General features: G+C 41.5%; 1 protein-coding gene across 3 annotated transcripts in view; it reads left to right on the forward strand.

Moving 5' to 3' along the window:
• The first annotated feature begins 213 nt into the window (after window positions 1-213).
• DCAF1 (DDB1 and CUL4 associated factor 1) overlaps window positions 214-12,054 on the forward strand; it is a 49,712-nt gene continuing 37,871 nt past the window's right edge. The window contains exons 1-3 of one of the 3 annotated variants that reach the window (XM_026673256.2): window positions 214-353; window positions 8,315-8,432; window positions 9,432-9,508. In XM_026673256.2, the coding sequence (XP_026529041.1) occupies window positions 8,323-8,432; window positions 9,432-9,508 (187 nt within the window). In that variant the 5' untranslated portion in view covers window positions 214-353; window positions 8,315-8,322. Of the gene's footprint in view, window positions 354-6,371; window positions 6,464-8,314; window positions 8,433-9,431; window positions 9,509-12,054 lie in introns of those variants that run through there. The other 2 variants (XM_087954944.1, XM_087954945.1) reach the window with 2 other exon arrangements.

Raw genomic sequence — 12,054 nt, forward strand, 5'->3', positions numbered from 1 at the left:
AAGCCAACGACTCCTCCCGCGGAGGAAAACAGAAACGCTTCAGAAAGCAGAGACTACGATTTCCAAAGCCCCTTGCGGAGAGGAAAGCTGAGAAAATGAATTGCGACCAGTGTGCGCAGGCGCACTCCTCGAACTACATTTCCCTGGGGCCTGTGCGCGTGCCGCCTTAATGTGTCTCTGGCTCTGAGTCGAACAGCGCGTGGGGGTGGGGGCAGGGCGACGAGCTCTGCCGCGGTGACGAGCAAAGTGTGTGCCCGCCATACTGCTAGCAGCCGCCGGGCCGCGGTGCGTGGGGCCGGGAGGAGGCCGAGAGGGTAGCTGCGGCGGTGGCGGCGGCTCGAGCGAGAGGGCAGGTACGTACGAGCTCGGCGAAGGGAGAAGCAGGCCGGCAGACGGGGAGTGGGGACAGGCGCAGGCCGGGATCGCCTTGCGGGACCCCGCCGGGCTTCGCCGAGGCTGTTCTTAAAGCCGAGCGGCGCTTCCATGTGTTTCCAGGTGCCCCCTCTCAGCAAATCGCGGGACGGGGACGGGGAAGAAGGCGGGCTGGCGGAGGAGAGGAAACGGGTGACCTGGCCCGTCTCCGCTGCATTGAATTAGGGTGGGAAAAGGCGGGTGGTTCGCCCGCTTCCTCCTTCTCCTCCTTGGTACTTCTGGTCGGTTAGAAAGAAAGGAGTTTGTGCCCCTTTGCAAGACGGGGCGGAAGAAATGCACGGCACAGACTATGGATGCAGCCGTGTGAAGAAGCCCCATTGACCCACCAGGGAGTTTGTTTCCGAGTGAGGACAGTTCTGTTGAAACCGAAGCATTCACCTTGGATACCCCCCCTGTAATCACCATTCCTACAATGGAGGGAAGGCTTAAGGGGAAAGGCTACCAGTCTTGCTGGGCTGCCTTGTTTTCCCCTTTGGAATTCAGCTTAGTTTTGTCTTTGTTTTACCCTCTCGTTTTCCTTTTCTTTGGTCCCCTTAGCTGTCAGCCCTGAGGACCACGAGGAGCTGGTGTTGCTGCTTGGTGACTTTTCTGTAAAATGTCCAGGAAGATTTTGCCTCCCCACCACCCCGTTTTCTCTGGGCTTGAACATATTTTGACTTAGGCTATAGCTTCAGGAATTTTTTTGATATCAGAATTTAATCCTGAAAGAAAAAAATAGACAAAAAAACCAGCATGTGCAAAATTAATTCTTCTTGCTGAAAAATAGCCACCTGCAACCCTCCCTTCCTGCATATTACATGTATGAGGAGGAGGGTTCAAAGCAGCCCTACTAGATGGTGCGAATTGACACTGGGAAGGCCTCATGCCCTAGTCTGTGATAGTTGATCTTTCCTAGAAACAGAATGGTTTATTTCTTGTATGCTTTTGATATCATGGACCAAATTGGTGGGTATGGAGAAGTAAGAATTAAGCTGTTGGCCTAGAAACCAGGGAATTCTGAGTTCTAGTTCCACCTTAGGCATGAAAGCCAGCTGGGTGACTTTGGGCCAGTCACTCTCTCTCAGCCCAACCTACCTCACAAGGTTGTTGTTGAGGGGAAAATAGGAGGATTAAGGAGTATTAGGTATACTCACTGCATGAGTTATTTATAAAAATGATAAAGGTGAGATAAAAATCAAATCAAATAAACTACTGCCAAGATTGCTGAGGTCATGGAATGAATTGCAGCCCTAGGCTTAGAGCCTCTTTTGCTGTAGGTAACTACTCAGTTCATTGGTTTAGCTTCTTCCAATTCTCTATTCATAGGTTTATTTGCCTTCCTGTTCTGTAGAAATGAATAAGAGTAATTCTGTTTTCCAGTAGAAAATTATTCTGGTTTTGGCCAGAATTTTTGCCTAAATGCCAGTTTTATATTGCTGCTGCTGGTGGTTCTGTATCTGGGATTGATCTCCTTTGGTAAACTACTTTCATTTTTTTTTCTTCATACCAGTGGTTCATTAAGAATTATTGAAAAGGAAACATTTGTAAAAAAAAAAAAAAGTATAACTCCCTTACTCCTAGGTTATTAATGGTAGCTGGGTCAAATGGTGTTAAGAGTTTTCTGTTTTTGTTTTCCCCAATTGACTAAATGGCACCTCCAGTCATATATCTAAAATAGTACTGTATGGAAGTGAACTCTCATCTTCCTCTCTTCCCACCTCCCTGCCCTTTTTTGCCCCAATTAAATTTTTTCTTTAAGACCAATTTTTGCTTTAAAAACCCAAATTTTCATAGAATCAATAGCTTTGTGTGAAAATGCAATTAGAGAATTGGGAAAATAGCATAGAAAGAAATTATCATGAATTGGAAGCCTATATTTTGTGGGTCAAATTTATCCCAACGTCTTTCCAGTTATCCTATAACCTTTTTTCATTGGTTTCTATGACCTTTTGTTTTTGGGTCAACTTATTAGCACCCAACCATTCCCTGTTGTACTGTAGGCACTATAGTGACACTTGCTGATAAACTCTTTGGACAGTCAATTCATTTAGGTCTCTCTTATTTTCCACTTCTCTTGCCTTCTAATGGCTATCCATTAGGTGTTTATTCTTTTACTGATATTGTGGTCTAGTTTGATTTGCCCTAAAAATGAAAAGTCATAGGGAACGCAGATTACTTTCTCCCATATTAAGTATATTTGGTCTTCAGTGAGAAGTATTGAAACTCAATGTTGTTTTCATTTGTACGATTAGCTCTAAATTAAGTCTTTTGAACATAGTAGAATGTTACAAAATGGAATGTATTGTATTACCCTCCCATCGCATCCATCCTGTGACATTACCTAAATATTTATGATTATATATAGCAAATGTTATAATAAGGGTCGAAGAATCCATGTTTATGTTAGGGGTTCCAGACCACTGGGTTGATACTGGACTGTGACTGTTTGGACCATCTTTAGATGCACATATTTACTTTCAATTATCAGCGTAAGCATTTCATTACAGTGTCCTTGATTGGCAAAATTCTTTTCAGCAAAATGAATTGAACCGAATGCTTGAAATAATACAATTTGAGTATCAGTGATTTGCAATTTCATCTTGTTAGGTCACATAAATGGACCCTTCTTCAGTTTGATTCAGTGCTTTGCTATTGTAGCAATACTTTTTAGAAATGCTATTCATTAGTGTTAAGTACCTCGCCAGGTTTTCTTCTCTAGCAATGAATAACAACTTGTGATATTTTACTTCATTTTATACTGGCAGATGTATTGAATAAGGGAATGTACAAATAAAGCCTGCTAGCTACCTTGGTCAAAACATTGTGTTACACAGGTAATCCTTGACTTATGACCATAATTGTGCCCAAAATTTATGTTGTTAAGCCAGCAGTGAATTTTGCCTCATTTCCTGCCACAGTTGTTAAGTGAATCACTGCAGTTGTAAGTGAATCTGACTTCTCCATTGACTTTGCTTGTCAAAAGCTCACAAAAGGTGATCACATGACCCTGGGAAACTGCAAGTGTCATAAATATGAATCGATTTGGCAAGCATCTGAATTTTAATCACATGACCTTGGGGATGCTACAACAGTCGTAAGCGTGAAAAACGGTCGTAAGTCATTTTTTTCCAGTGCTGTAGTAACTTTGAACACTCACTAAACTAGGGGAGTCAAACTCAAGGTCTGCAGGCTGGATCTGGCACGCGGGGTGCTTAAATCTGGCCTGCAGGGCTGGCCTAGAAATAGCAAAGGACTGGCCCGCGGTGACTCTGGCAGTCAAACTGGACCGCCTCCCTGTTTTTGCTGGCTACAGGAGACCATCCAAAAATGGGGCATGCTGGGGCCGCATGCAGTACCCCCCCCCCCCCGTGCCCCGTTTTGGCCGGCAAGGTGCTGCAGGGAGCTGTCCAGGCTGAAAATGGGTTGCGCGGAGGCCCTGCACTCCCCCGCATGCCCCATTTTGGCTGGCAGGATGCTACAGGAGGTGTCCATCCCATCTCCCCCCCACTAGCCAGCCTGCGGAGGAGAATTACAACGCTGATCCGGCCCTCAAAGAAATCCAGTTTGAGACCCCTGCACTGAACGAAGGTTACTCAATGCTGTTACTCAAGGACTACCTGCACAGGCTTTATATTTGTATTTGTATTTTTGGGTGTGTTATGATTTTGTTGTACAGTGCATTTAAAGCTTTGCTCTTGTTAAGATTTTTGGAAGAGTTCTGTTTAAAAATAATCTGCATAGTGTAAATTTTCAGCTATATCAGATACTTTAATTACATATAATATAAACAGTTAAATAATTTAACCAAAATTATTATATCTATGGGCCAATATTATGTAGTAATTGGATTTACTTTCTCCCTTCAAAATATGTTATGTGTTGGAAACAAATGATAATCAGTCATGTTCTTGAAAAGAAAACAACTGTTTTAGTTGGAGAAGCAAAGGATCCTTTTGCAGAAATCAAAAGCAAATAGTTATAGTTCACAACAAGGTTCATTATCTAGATCACTGTGTGTGCATGTGTGTTAACAAGCACACATTGAGAACAACAGAGGCTCAAAACTCCAGTTATTCATTAGGTAGTCATTCAAGACTCAAGACAGAACGATTTCAACACTGCTTGTATTGATTACTGGAAAGCCTACAATTCAATGCCACACATATGGATCTGTACAAAGTCAACAGATACTAAGGACCTTTTACAAGAATTCAATGGGACTATGAAAGGTAATTTTAGAAGTGCACTTGAGACAGTTCACACAAGTGGCTGTCAAGTATGGCATATACCAAGGTGATATACATCAAGCTGTATGCTAAGTGTGAACAAGACTTTGACTTGCTGAACTGCTTGATATGGATCTAAGCAAGGACATTTGAATGTCATTCAGACTGAAGAAATCTGACCGAATGGTAGTCGAGAGAGAAGGTAGTTAAACTGATGGGTTGGAACTACCATTAGTCCACATAAAAGATATATAGACCAGGCACAAGTACCTAGATATCCCACAGTTGCATGGAAATCATGATGAGAAAACAAGGAAGACAGCAACATCCAATTACCCCTGAAGGATAAGACAGGTCCTGAAGAGCTAGGAAGATTTTCACCATCAGCCCAAAGCCCTGTAGTCATCAGATACCCTGCTGTATAGGAGCTAGTCAGAGAAAGACATGGAAGCTGCTGATGTGAAAACTTGGAAACTCTTCACAGTGTATGGAAGTTTCCACCCACAAGTCCAAAGCCCAGAGACTGTATACTAACTAGAAAGAGGAGGGGTGGGGGGAGGTCTGGTAAGTGTCAATGCCAGTGTCCTGGATGAAATCCAGAGTATGCAGGAGTGCAACAGTAAAATGGCACTCAAAGATGAATTGCTGAGAGAATTCCTGAATCAGTAGCAGACATGGGAGGAAGATCAAGCAGAGGAAGAACCATGGCAAGGTAAGAAAGACCCTACATTGGATGTACCATTGACAGATAGCTGAGATGTTTGACATTGGGAAATTCTACCAGTGGCTGAAAGGAGCTGGACTAAAAGACAGCACTGAGACACTGATCCCAGTAACATAAGAATAGGCACTCAGGCCCAGATCCATAGAAGCAAGGGTCTACCACACTAGGAAGGACCTGTGATGCAGATTATTCAGAGAGGCCTCAGAGACAGACTCAGAGATGCAGGCAGGAACAGCACACACTGAACAGTACAACCAAGTAGCTGGCATTGTGTGCAGGAGCATCTGTACAGTGTATGGGCTTGATCCTCCCAAGACCTGATGGGAGATTCCACATAGGACTGTGAATATCAGGGCTAAGATCCTGTGGGACTTCTAGATCTAGACAGACAAGCAGGCGTTGGTCAGGCAACCAGGCATCCTGGTAGTAGACAAAGATCAGAAGATGGCAGTGATGATAGGTGTAGTGGTGCCAAATGACAGCAACATCAGGGAGAAGGAGAAGCTAGAGAAGTACCAAGGCCCGAAGGAAGAACTAGAGAGGATTTTGGATAGTAAAGGCCAAAGTGGTCCTACCATCACTTGAAGTGGCTTCAACAGATCCCAGAAACAACATTAGATTTCTCTGTGTTCAGTGCTAAGACTAGCTGATATACTATGCAGGACCCTCAAATTCTCAGGCTCTGGTAGAGGACCTGAGACTGAGGAAGACACATGCCACCCATATGGGTGAGAAATTCCTTGTTTGTCATTTAAGTGAACCCCTTTAAAATGTGTATTTTAAAAATGCTGTATGTATATGAATATTTTTAGAAGAAACAATAAGTTGACCCATTAAACGTTTATGTTATTCCAGTGATCAAATCTTTTAAGTTAAAATTCCCTCTATTTCCTTGTGATACATCATATATTTCTGAGCTTTGGGTTGTATGTTCTTACTGGTACTTTATTATGTTTCATCAGATCTCTTGCCAAGTTATTCATCACCATTCTTTTCTGCCTAGAAATATGTGGTTGATGAAAAAATAACTACCAACCTGGATCATTTTGAAGGAGATTGCAGGCTTTTGGGAAGGCTAAAGCTGTCAAAAGGTGTAATGGATGTATGTTAATTTCAATATCAGAGGCAATTTGTGTCTTGGTAGCAGTTGCTGGGAAAGGCTCCCCTATGTTACTTGAGGGCTTTCCAGTGTCATCTACTTAAGCCACTGTGGAAACATGATGGGTTAGATTAGGATTCTCAGATGTTGTGGTGCCACAAACCCCTAAAACGATACATTGTTTGAACTTTCCTAATTTTTTTTTAAAAAGCTACTCCCGAGTAGTGCTGAGTGCTAGCTGACAGTTTGGTATTGAATGGATTCCTCATTCAATTCTTTATTCCCTTATATACCCTGTTTCTCCAACAATACGGCCTCCCCCAATAGGAAGTCCCAGCATGTTTTATAGGCATGAAATGAAATTAAGCCCCTCCCCCCAAATTAAGGCCTATATTAAAACATGCGAAATGGGGGGGAATGGTGGGGCTTGCCGTTAGGAAGTACTTTTGTTGCACACCCGGATATGGTGCTGCCTGCGTTGACCCCAATATGAAGTGCCCCATCAACGCCGAGGTCAACATCCAAGCCATCTCTGCCCGCCCGCCCGAAGATGCAAGGGGGAGGGAATTAAGTCACCCCCAAAAAAACAGCCTAGCCATTTTTTCGGGGCTCAAAAAAAATAAGACCCGGCCTTATTATATGAGAAACACGGTACTTAAAACGAGCCCTGCCAGAATTTGGTTCTACTGCCAGCTTGTTCAGAAAAGAAAGGACCGAGTTCTGAGTTGGAAACCAAAAGCTGGGATGCAGGTCATCATACTTAACGCTTGCTTTCATCCAACTAAATGTGATTTTCAACCTCAAACAAAAGGTCTGACTTGGATCTCTGTATTGGATTTTTTTAAACTTTGCCAATCAAAACAGAGATAGGTAGGTCTGTTAAATTAATTACTCTTATATTTACAACTTCATTTATTTGATTGTATGGATAATATTTAACAATATGGAGTATAGATTTATTTAATCCATTAAACCTTAAACCTATTTTCTCATTTGATGGAAATGAGAAAATTTTTGAATCCTGGTGATGTGTTTGTTCTTGGTGCCTTTCTGTTGAAATATTTGTTTCAAAAATAAAACATTCAAAAAGATAGAGCCATCCCTACCTATCTGTCCAAATTAGGAGGTGCTCCAATGTGTTGCTATCTCTTTGTCCTGTTTCCCCTTTTGTGTTGAGCAAAATATTTGTGTTCAAGAGGAAAAACGTTTTCCTTTGTCCAGATAACTTACTGTGGGCTGACTTCACTTACTTCATTCATGTCCGGTGGATGAAATCTCTAAAACATTTTCTTCTGACAGAATTGAGGGTTGGGGTTAGATTGAAGAGATTAAAAAGAGCAATTAACCCTTTGCTTTTGAGCCTGGTGGAATGAAAGCCAGTGCAGTTTATAAGCCAAATTTCTATAATCTGACACTTTAGGTTTAGAGATCCATGACCATGACTTCTGAGAATTGTAATTAGTTGTAATTTTTAATATGGGAGAAGGGGAACTGATTACAAAATATGTTTGGAGGGTAATCATATCAGCTGCTTTTTATTTTAGTTATGGTAAATAAAATGAAATACAGTTATTGTCTTGGTTCCATCTTGAGTGGCACCTAATTTGGAAATGTTGGCATATGGGTGTCAACTGCTTATCATAGAAGAGAATACTGCTTTAAAAACATAAACATGCTGAAGTTCTTTGTGATGAGTGCATTCAAAGATATTTTTAAAATGTATTAACTTCCCCATTTTCAATTCATTTTATAAAAAGGTGGTTTTTGAAATGTAATGTTTTTTGTGTGAAAACAACTGCAATAAGAATTGAGGACGTTTTCCTCTCATCTTAATAGCTTCTCTCTTTTGTCTAGAGTGAGTCATGACTTCATGTTCTGAGCTTGTAGATTCCAAGGCTGAGCTCACTGCTTTGCTAGAGCAATGGGAGAAAGATCATGGCAGTGGACAAGACATGGTTCCTATTCTTACCCGGTAGGTGTGATCAAATATAAGTTATATGGAATACGTTGTGGAAATGACACCATTCAGTAGAGCTTAGTCACAGGTAAACTTTTTTATAATTTAGTTTTTACATTCTGTTTACTGAGCTTGTACAGATCATTTGATAAAGCAGGTAAATTTGCTGATTATGCAGAAGCATCTTCTGAGCATGAAAATACATGGTCTGAAGACTTCAGGAAGTCTTGAAACGGCCCTACCAAATGATTTGCATATTTTAGCCTAATGCACAAGCTTTGAGAAGTGTGAAAGTAACAGAAAATAACAGAAAAGCAATGGACTAGTTTTCCTGCTCCTTTCTTTTCCTGCTCTTAGTAATATTTGCTATCAAGCTTCCCTGTCCAAGATTTGGCAGTAAATATCAGATTTTTGACACTTCATAGCTTAATTCATTTATTTGAATTAGACTCAGACTCAGCCTGTGTGAATGACAAATTGTATCCTAAACAAGAATGAAGTCACACTTAATGCATTAGCTTATAATAGCAGCTGTGGCAGTCCCAGTTGCCATTGTTAGGTGAATCCTGCACAGTTGCAATATCCTGAGGTCACATGATTGCCCTTTAGGACCTGTTGACTTCCCCATTGACTCTGCTGGTCAGAAGATGGAAGTGGAAATCTCAAATTGCAATAATGTGACTGCAATGCACTGCAACTGTAATAAGTAATCAATGAAATTAGTATGCCACCCATCTCACCATCAAGCAATTCTAGGCGGCTCTAATTGTGAGCCATTTGCCAAGAGCTCAAATCATGTGACCATGGGAATGTTGCAGTGGCCCTAACTACAAGGAGTAAGACCGCCCTCTTCATCACCACTGTAACTTCAAGTGGTCATTTCAACAAGGACTACCTGTAATGTTTGGATCATATGTAGTCCAATTAGAATCTTGGTTAATCATGGTTTTCTAATTTTAACAATTCAAATATTAAAGAGAAATACAAATTGCTTGTGTTTTTTTCTGTTTCTAGAATGTCAGAATTGATTGAAAAGGAGACAGAAGAGTATCGCAAACGAGATCCAGATCCATTTGATGATAGACATCCTGGTAAATTGAGAAGAAAGCATTTATCTGTGTTTAAACATCACCTTAAGCCATATTTTTTTCTGAGCCAATCAGAATCCTATTTAAGGAGCAAAGTATCATAGTGCCTTTCGTATCTCTCTGAATTAACTAGAGGATTGGTAGAGGTTTTTTTTTTTTTTTTTTGAAAAGGACTAAGCAAGAAAACCATAGGCACATTTCATATGCTCTCATCTCTCTCTCTCTCTCTCTCTGTGTGTGTGTGTGTAAAATTATGGCTTACTGCCTTTAAACCAGGAGTGTCAAACTCAAGCCCTCAGGGTGCTTAGATCTGGCTTGCGGGCCCACCCTGGAAACAGCGAAGGACCAGCCCGGGGTGCCTTTGCCAGCGAAAACGGAGTTTGGGAGAGCTGTGCACTCCCAAAAACGGAGCTCTGTTTTTGGTCATGATGATCTACTGCATCCCTCTGTCAGTTAAATCGGAGTATGCGGTCTCCCCGAGCTCTGTTTTCATTGGCAGAAGGTTGCAGGAGGCCGTTGCGGCCAAAAACAGAGCTTCGATGAGTGATGTCTAGCTGGCCATGCCCCCTGGCCATGCCCACCCCAGGTCAAATATAATCTTGATGCTGCCCTCAATAAAATTAAGTTTGACACCCCTGCTTTAAATAATCCATGTATATTAACTGATACTATTTGGACACCACATCAAGCCAGGAGTCATACAGATATTCCTCAACTTACACCCACAATTAGGACTGGAAAATTTATTATTAAGTGGTGTCATTAAGCAAGGCATTACATGACCACACCTGCTTTTATAACCTTTGTTTTTGCCATAGTCATTAAGTGAATCGCTGTTCATTAAGCAAGACATCTTGTGATTTGCAACTTCTCCTGTCAGCTTCCCCATTGATTTTGATACTTGCAGGGGAAGGTAGCCCCTCAAATAGCCTGGTGTCATTGTGGGTGATTTCTCTTCATTAACATAATTATGTTAACAACAGCATGCAACTAAATTGCTTTTTGGAATTTCTGTAATTCTCCTTGCTTCTTGAAATATTAAAGAGACATATCTTTAAACAAATCAAAAATACATGGAAACTGATTTTAAATGTTTTATGGGAGGCCTGGAACAAAAAGAGTGAAAGACCTGTTGTCACAAAACAAATAGAAGACGGTTTTTCAACTAATTGAAGTGTTTTTCTATAACTTAAGATATAGAACAGTGGTGGCTAACCTTTTTGGGCTCCTGTGTCACAAATTGCGTGCGTGCTTGCGCCTGTGCGCTCACATACCAGCACCCAGAAGCAATGCATGCACACTCCCCACACACACCCTACACATGCACGCGTAATCCCCACCCCCCACCCCCTTACCTGCACTGCCTCTCCCAGCTGATCTTCAGCCTCCCAGAGGCTTGAAGAAGGCTTCTGCAGCCTTTGCAGGCTGAAAAATAGGCCTGTTTTGTCACTTCCGGTATTACATGAAGTTACAAAATGGGACTATTTTTTGGCCTGCAAAGGTTGCAGAAGCTATTCTCAAGCCTCTGGGAGGCTGAAAAAGACCTCAAACGGGCTGAAAATCAGCTGTGAGATGCGCGCATGCGCAGTGAGGTAAGTTTGCCTGCGGCTCGCGTGCCGGCACAAATGGCTTTGCATGCCACCAATGGCACGCATGCCATAGGTTCACCATCACGGATATAGACTATGATTGTACAACTATATTGTAATTTTTTCACCTACCAAAGAATAACTTGTGCACATATTTCAAATGTTATTTAGTAAAACTTTTAAGAAGTTCTTATGTATGTTATAAATGTTGAATAACCATAGGGGTGAGAGTGGAGGATCGTTCTCCGAGCTTGTTTCCAAACATTTCGTTACCAGGCTAGTTAACATCTTCAGAGTAGTTTAGGGGATGTCAGTATTGGTGTTCTGCTTATAAGGGCTTTGTGTGGTCAGTAGGTTTGTGATGGGAGGATTACATCAGATGAAGGTCTAGTGATGAGTCTTGTTAGGGGTCAGTCATGGGTCACATCAGGTGAGGGTCTTGTGATGGGGAGGTCACATCAGGTGAGTGTCATTGGGAGTTGAAGTGCTGGTTGGAGGATGGTTGAAGGTTGTTGCTGTTGTGGTTTGGTTGTGCAGTTGATTTGAATTCTCGGGTTTGTAGGCTGGTTGTAGGTCGATGTGTCTGTTGATGGAATTACTTGTGGAGTGCCAGGCTTCAAACCCTCACGAGACCCAGCACAAGACCTTCACCTCATGTGACCTTCCCATCACAAGGTCTACTGACCACACAAAACCTTTAAACAGAAGAATACCAATACTATAAGCTGATTGCAAACCTATTTTAACATACTCTTTTTTCCTGGACATACTGGACTTCTCATTAAAACAAGTTCCTTAAGAATTATTGGCCAATAGTTTAGATTAGAAGGCTGTTTTAGTCAACCAAATAGGTTTATAAAATTAAAATATAATTTTACATAAATTTGTCAATACAATATTTTATTACATAAATTTATTACATGAATTTGTCAATACAATATTTTTACTTAAATTCAGTGC

Source organism: Notechis scutatus, chromosome 2, assembly GCF_049901735.1.
Source record: "Notechis scutatus isolate UNSWTSFEM ecotype Mainland chromosome 2, rNotScu1.2, whole genome shotgun sequence".
Lineage (NCBI taxonomy): Eukaryota > Metazoa > Chordata > Lepidosauria > Squamata > Elapidae > Notechis > Notechis scutatus.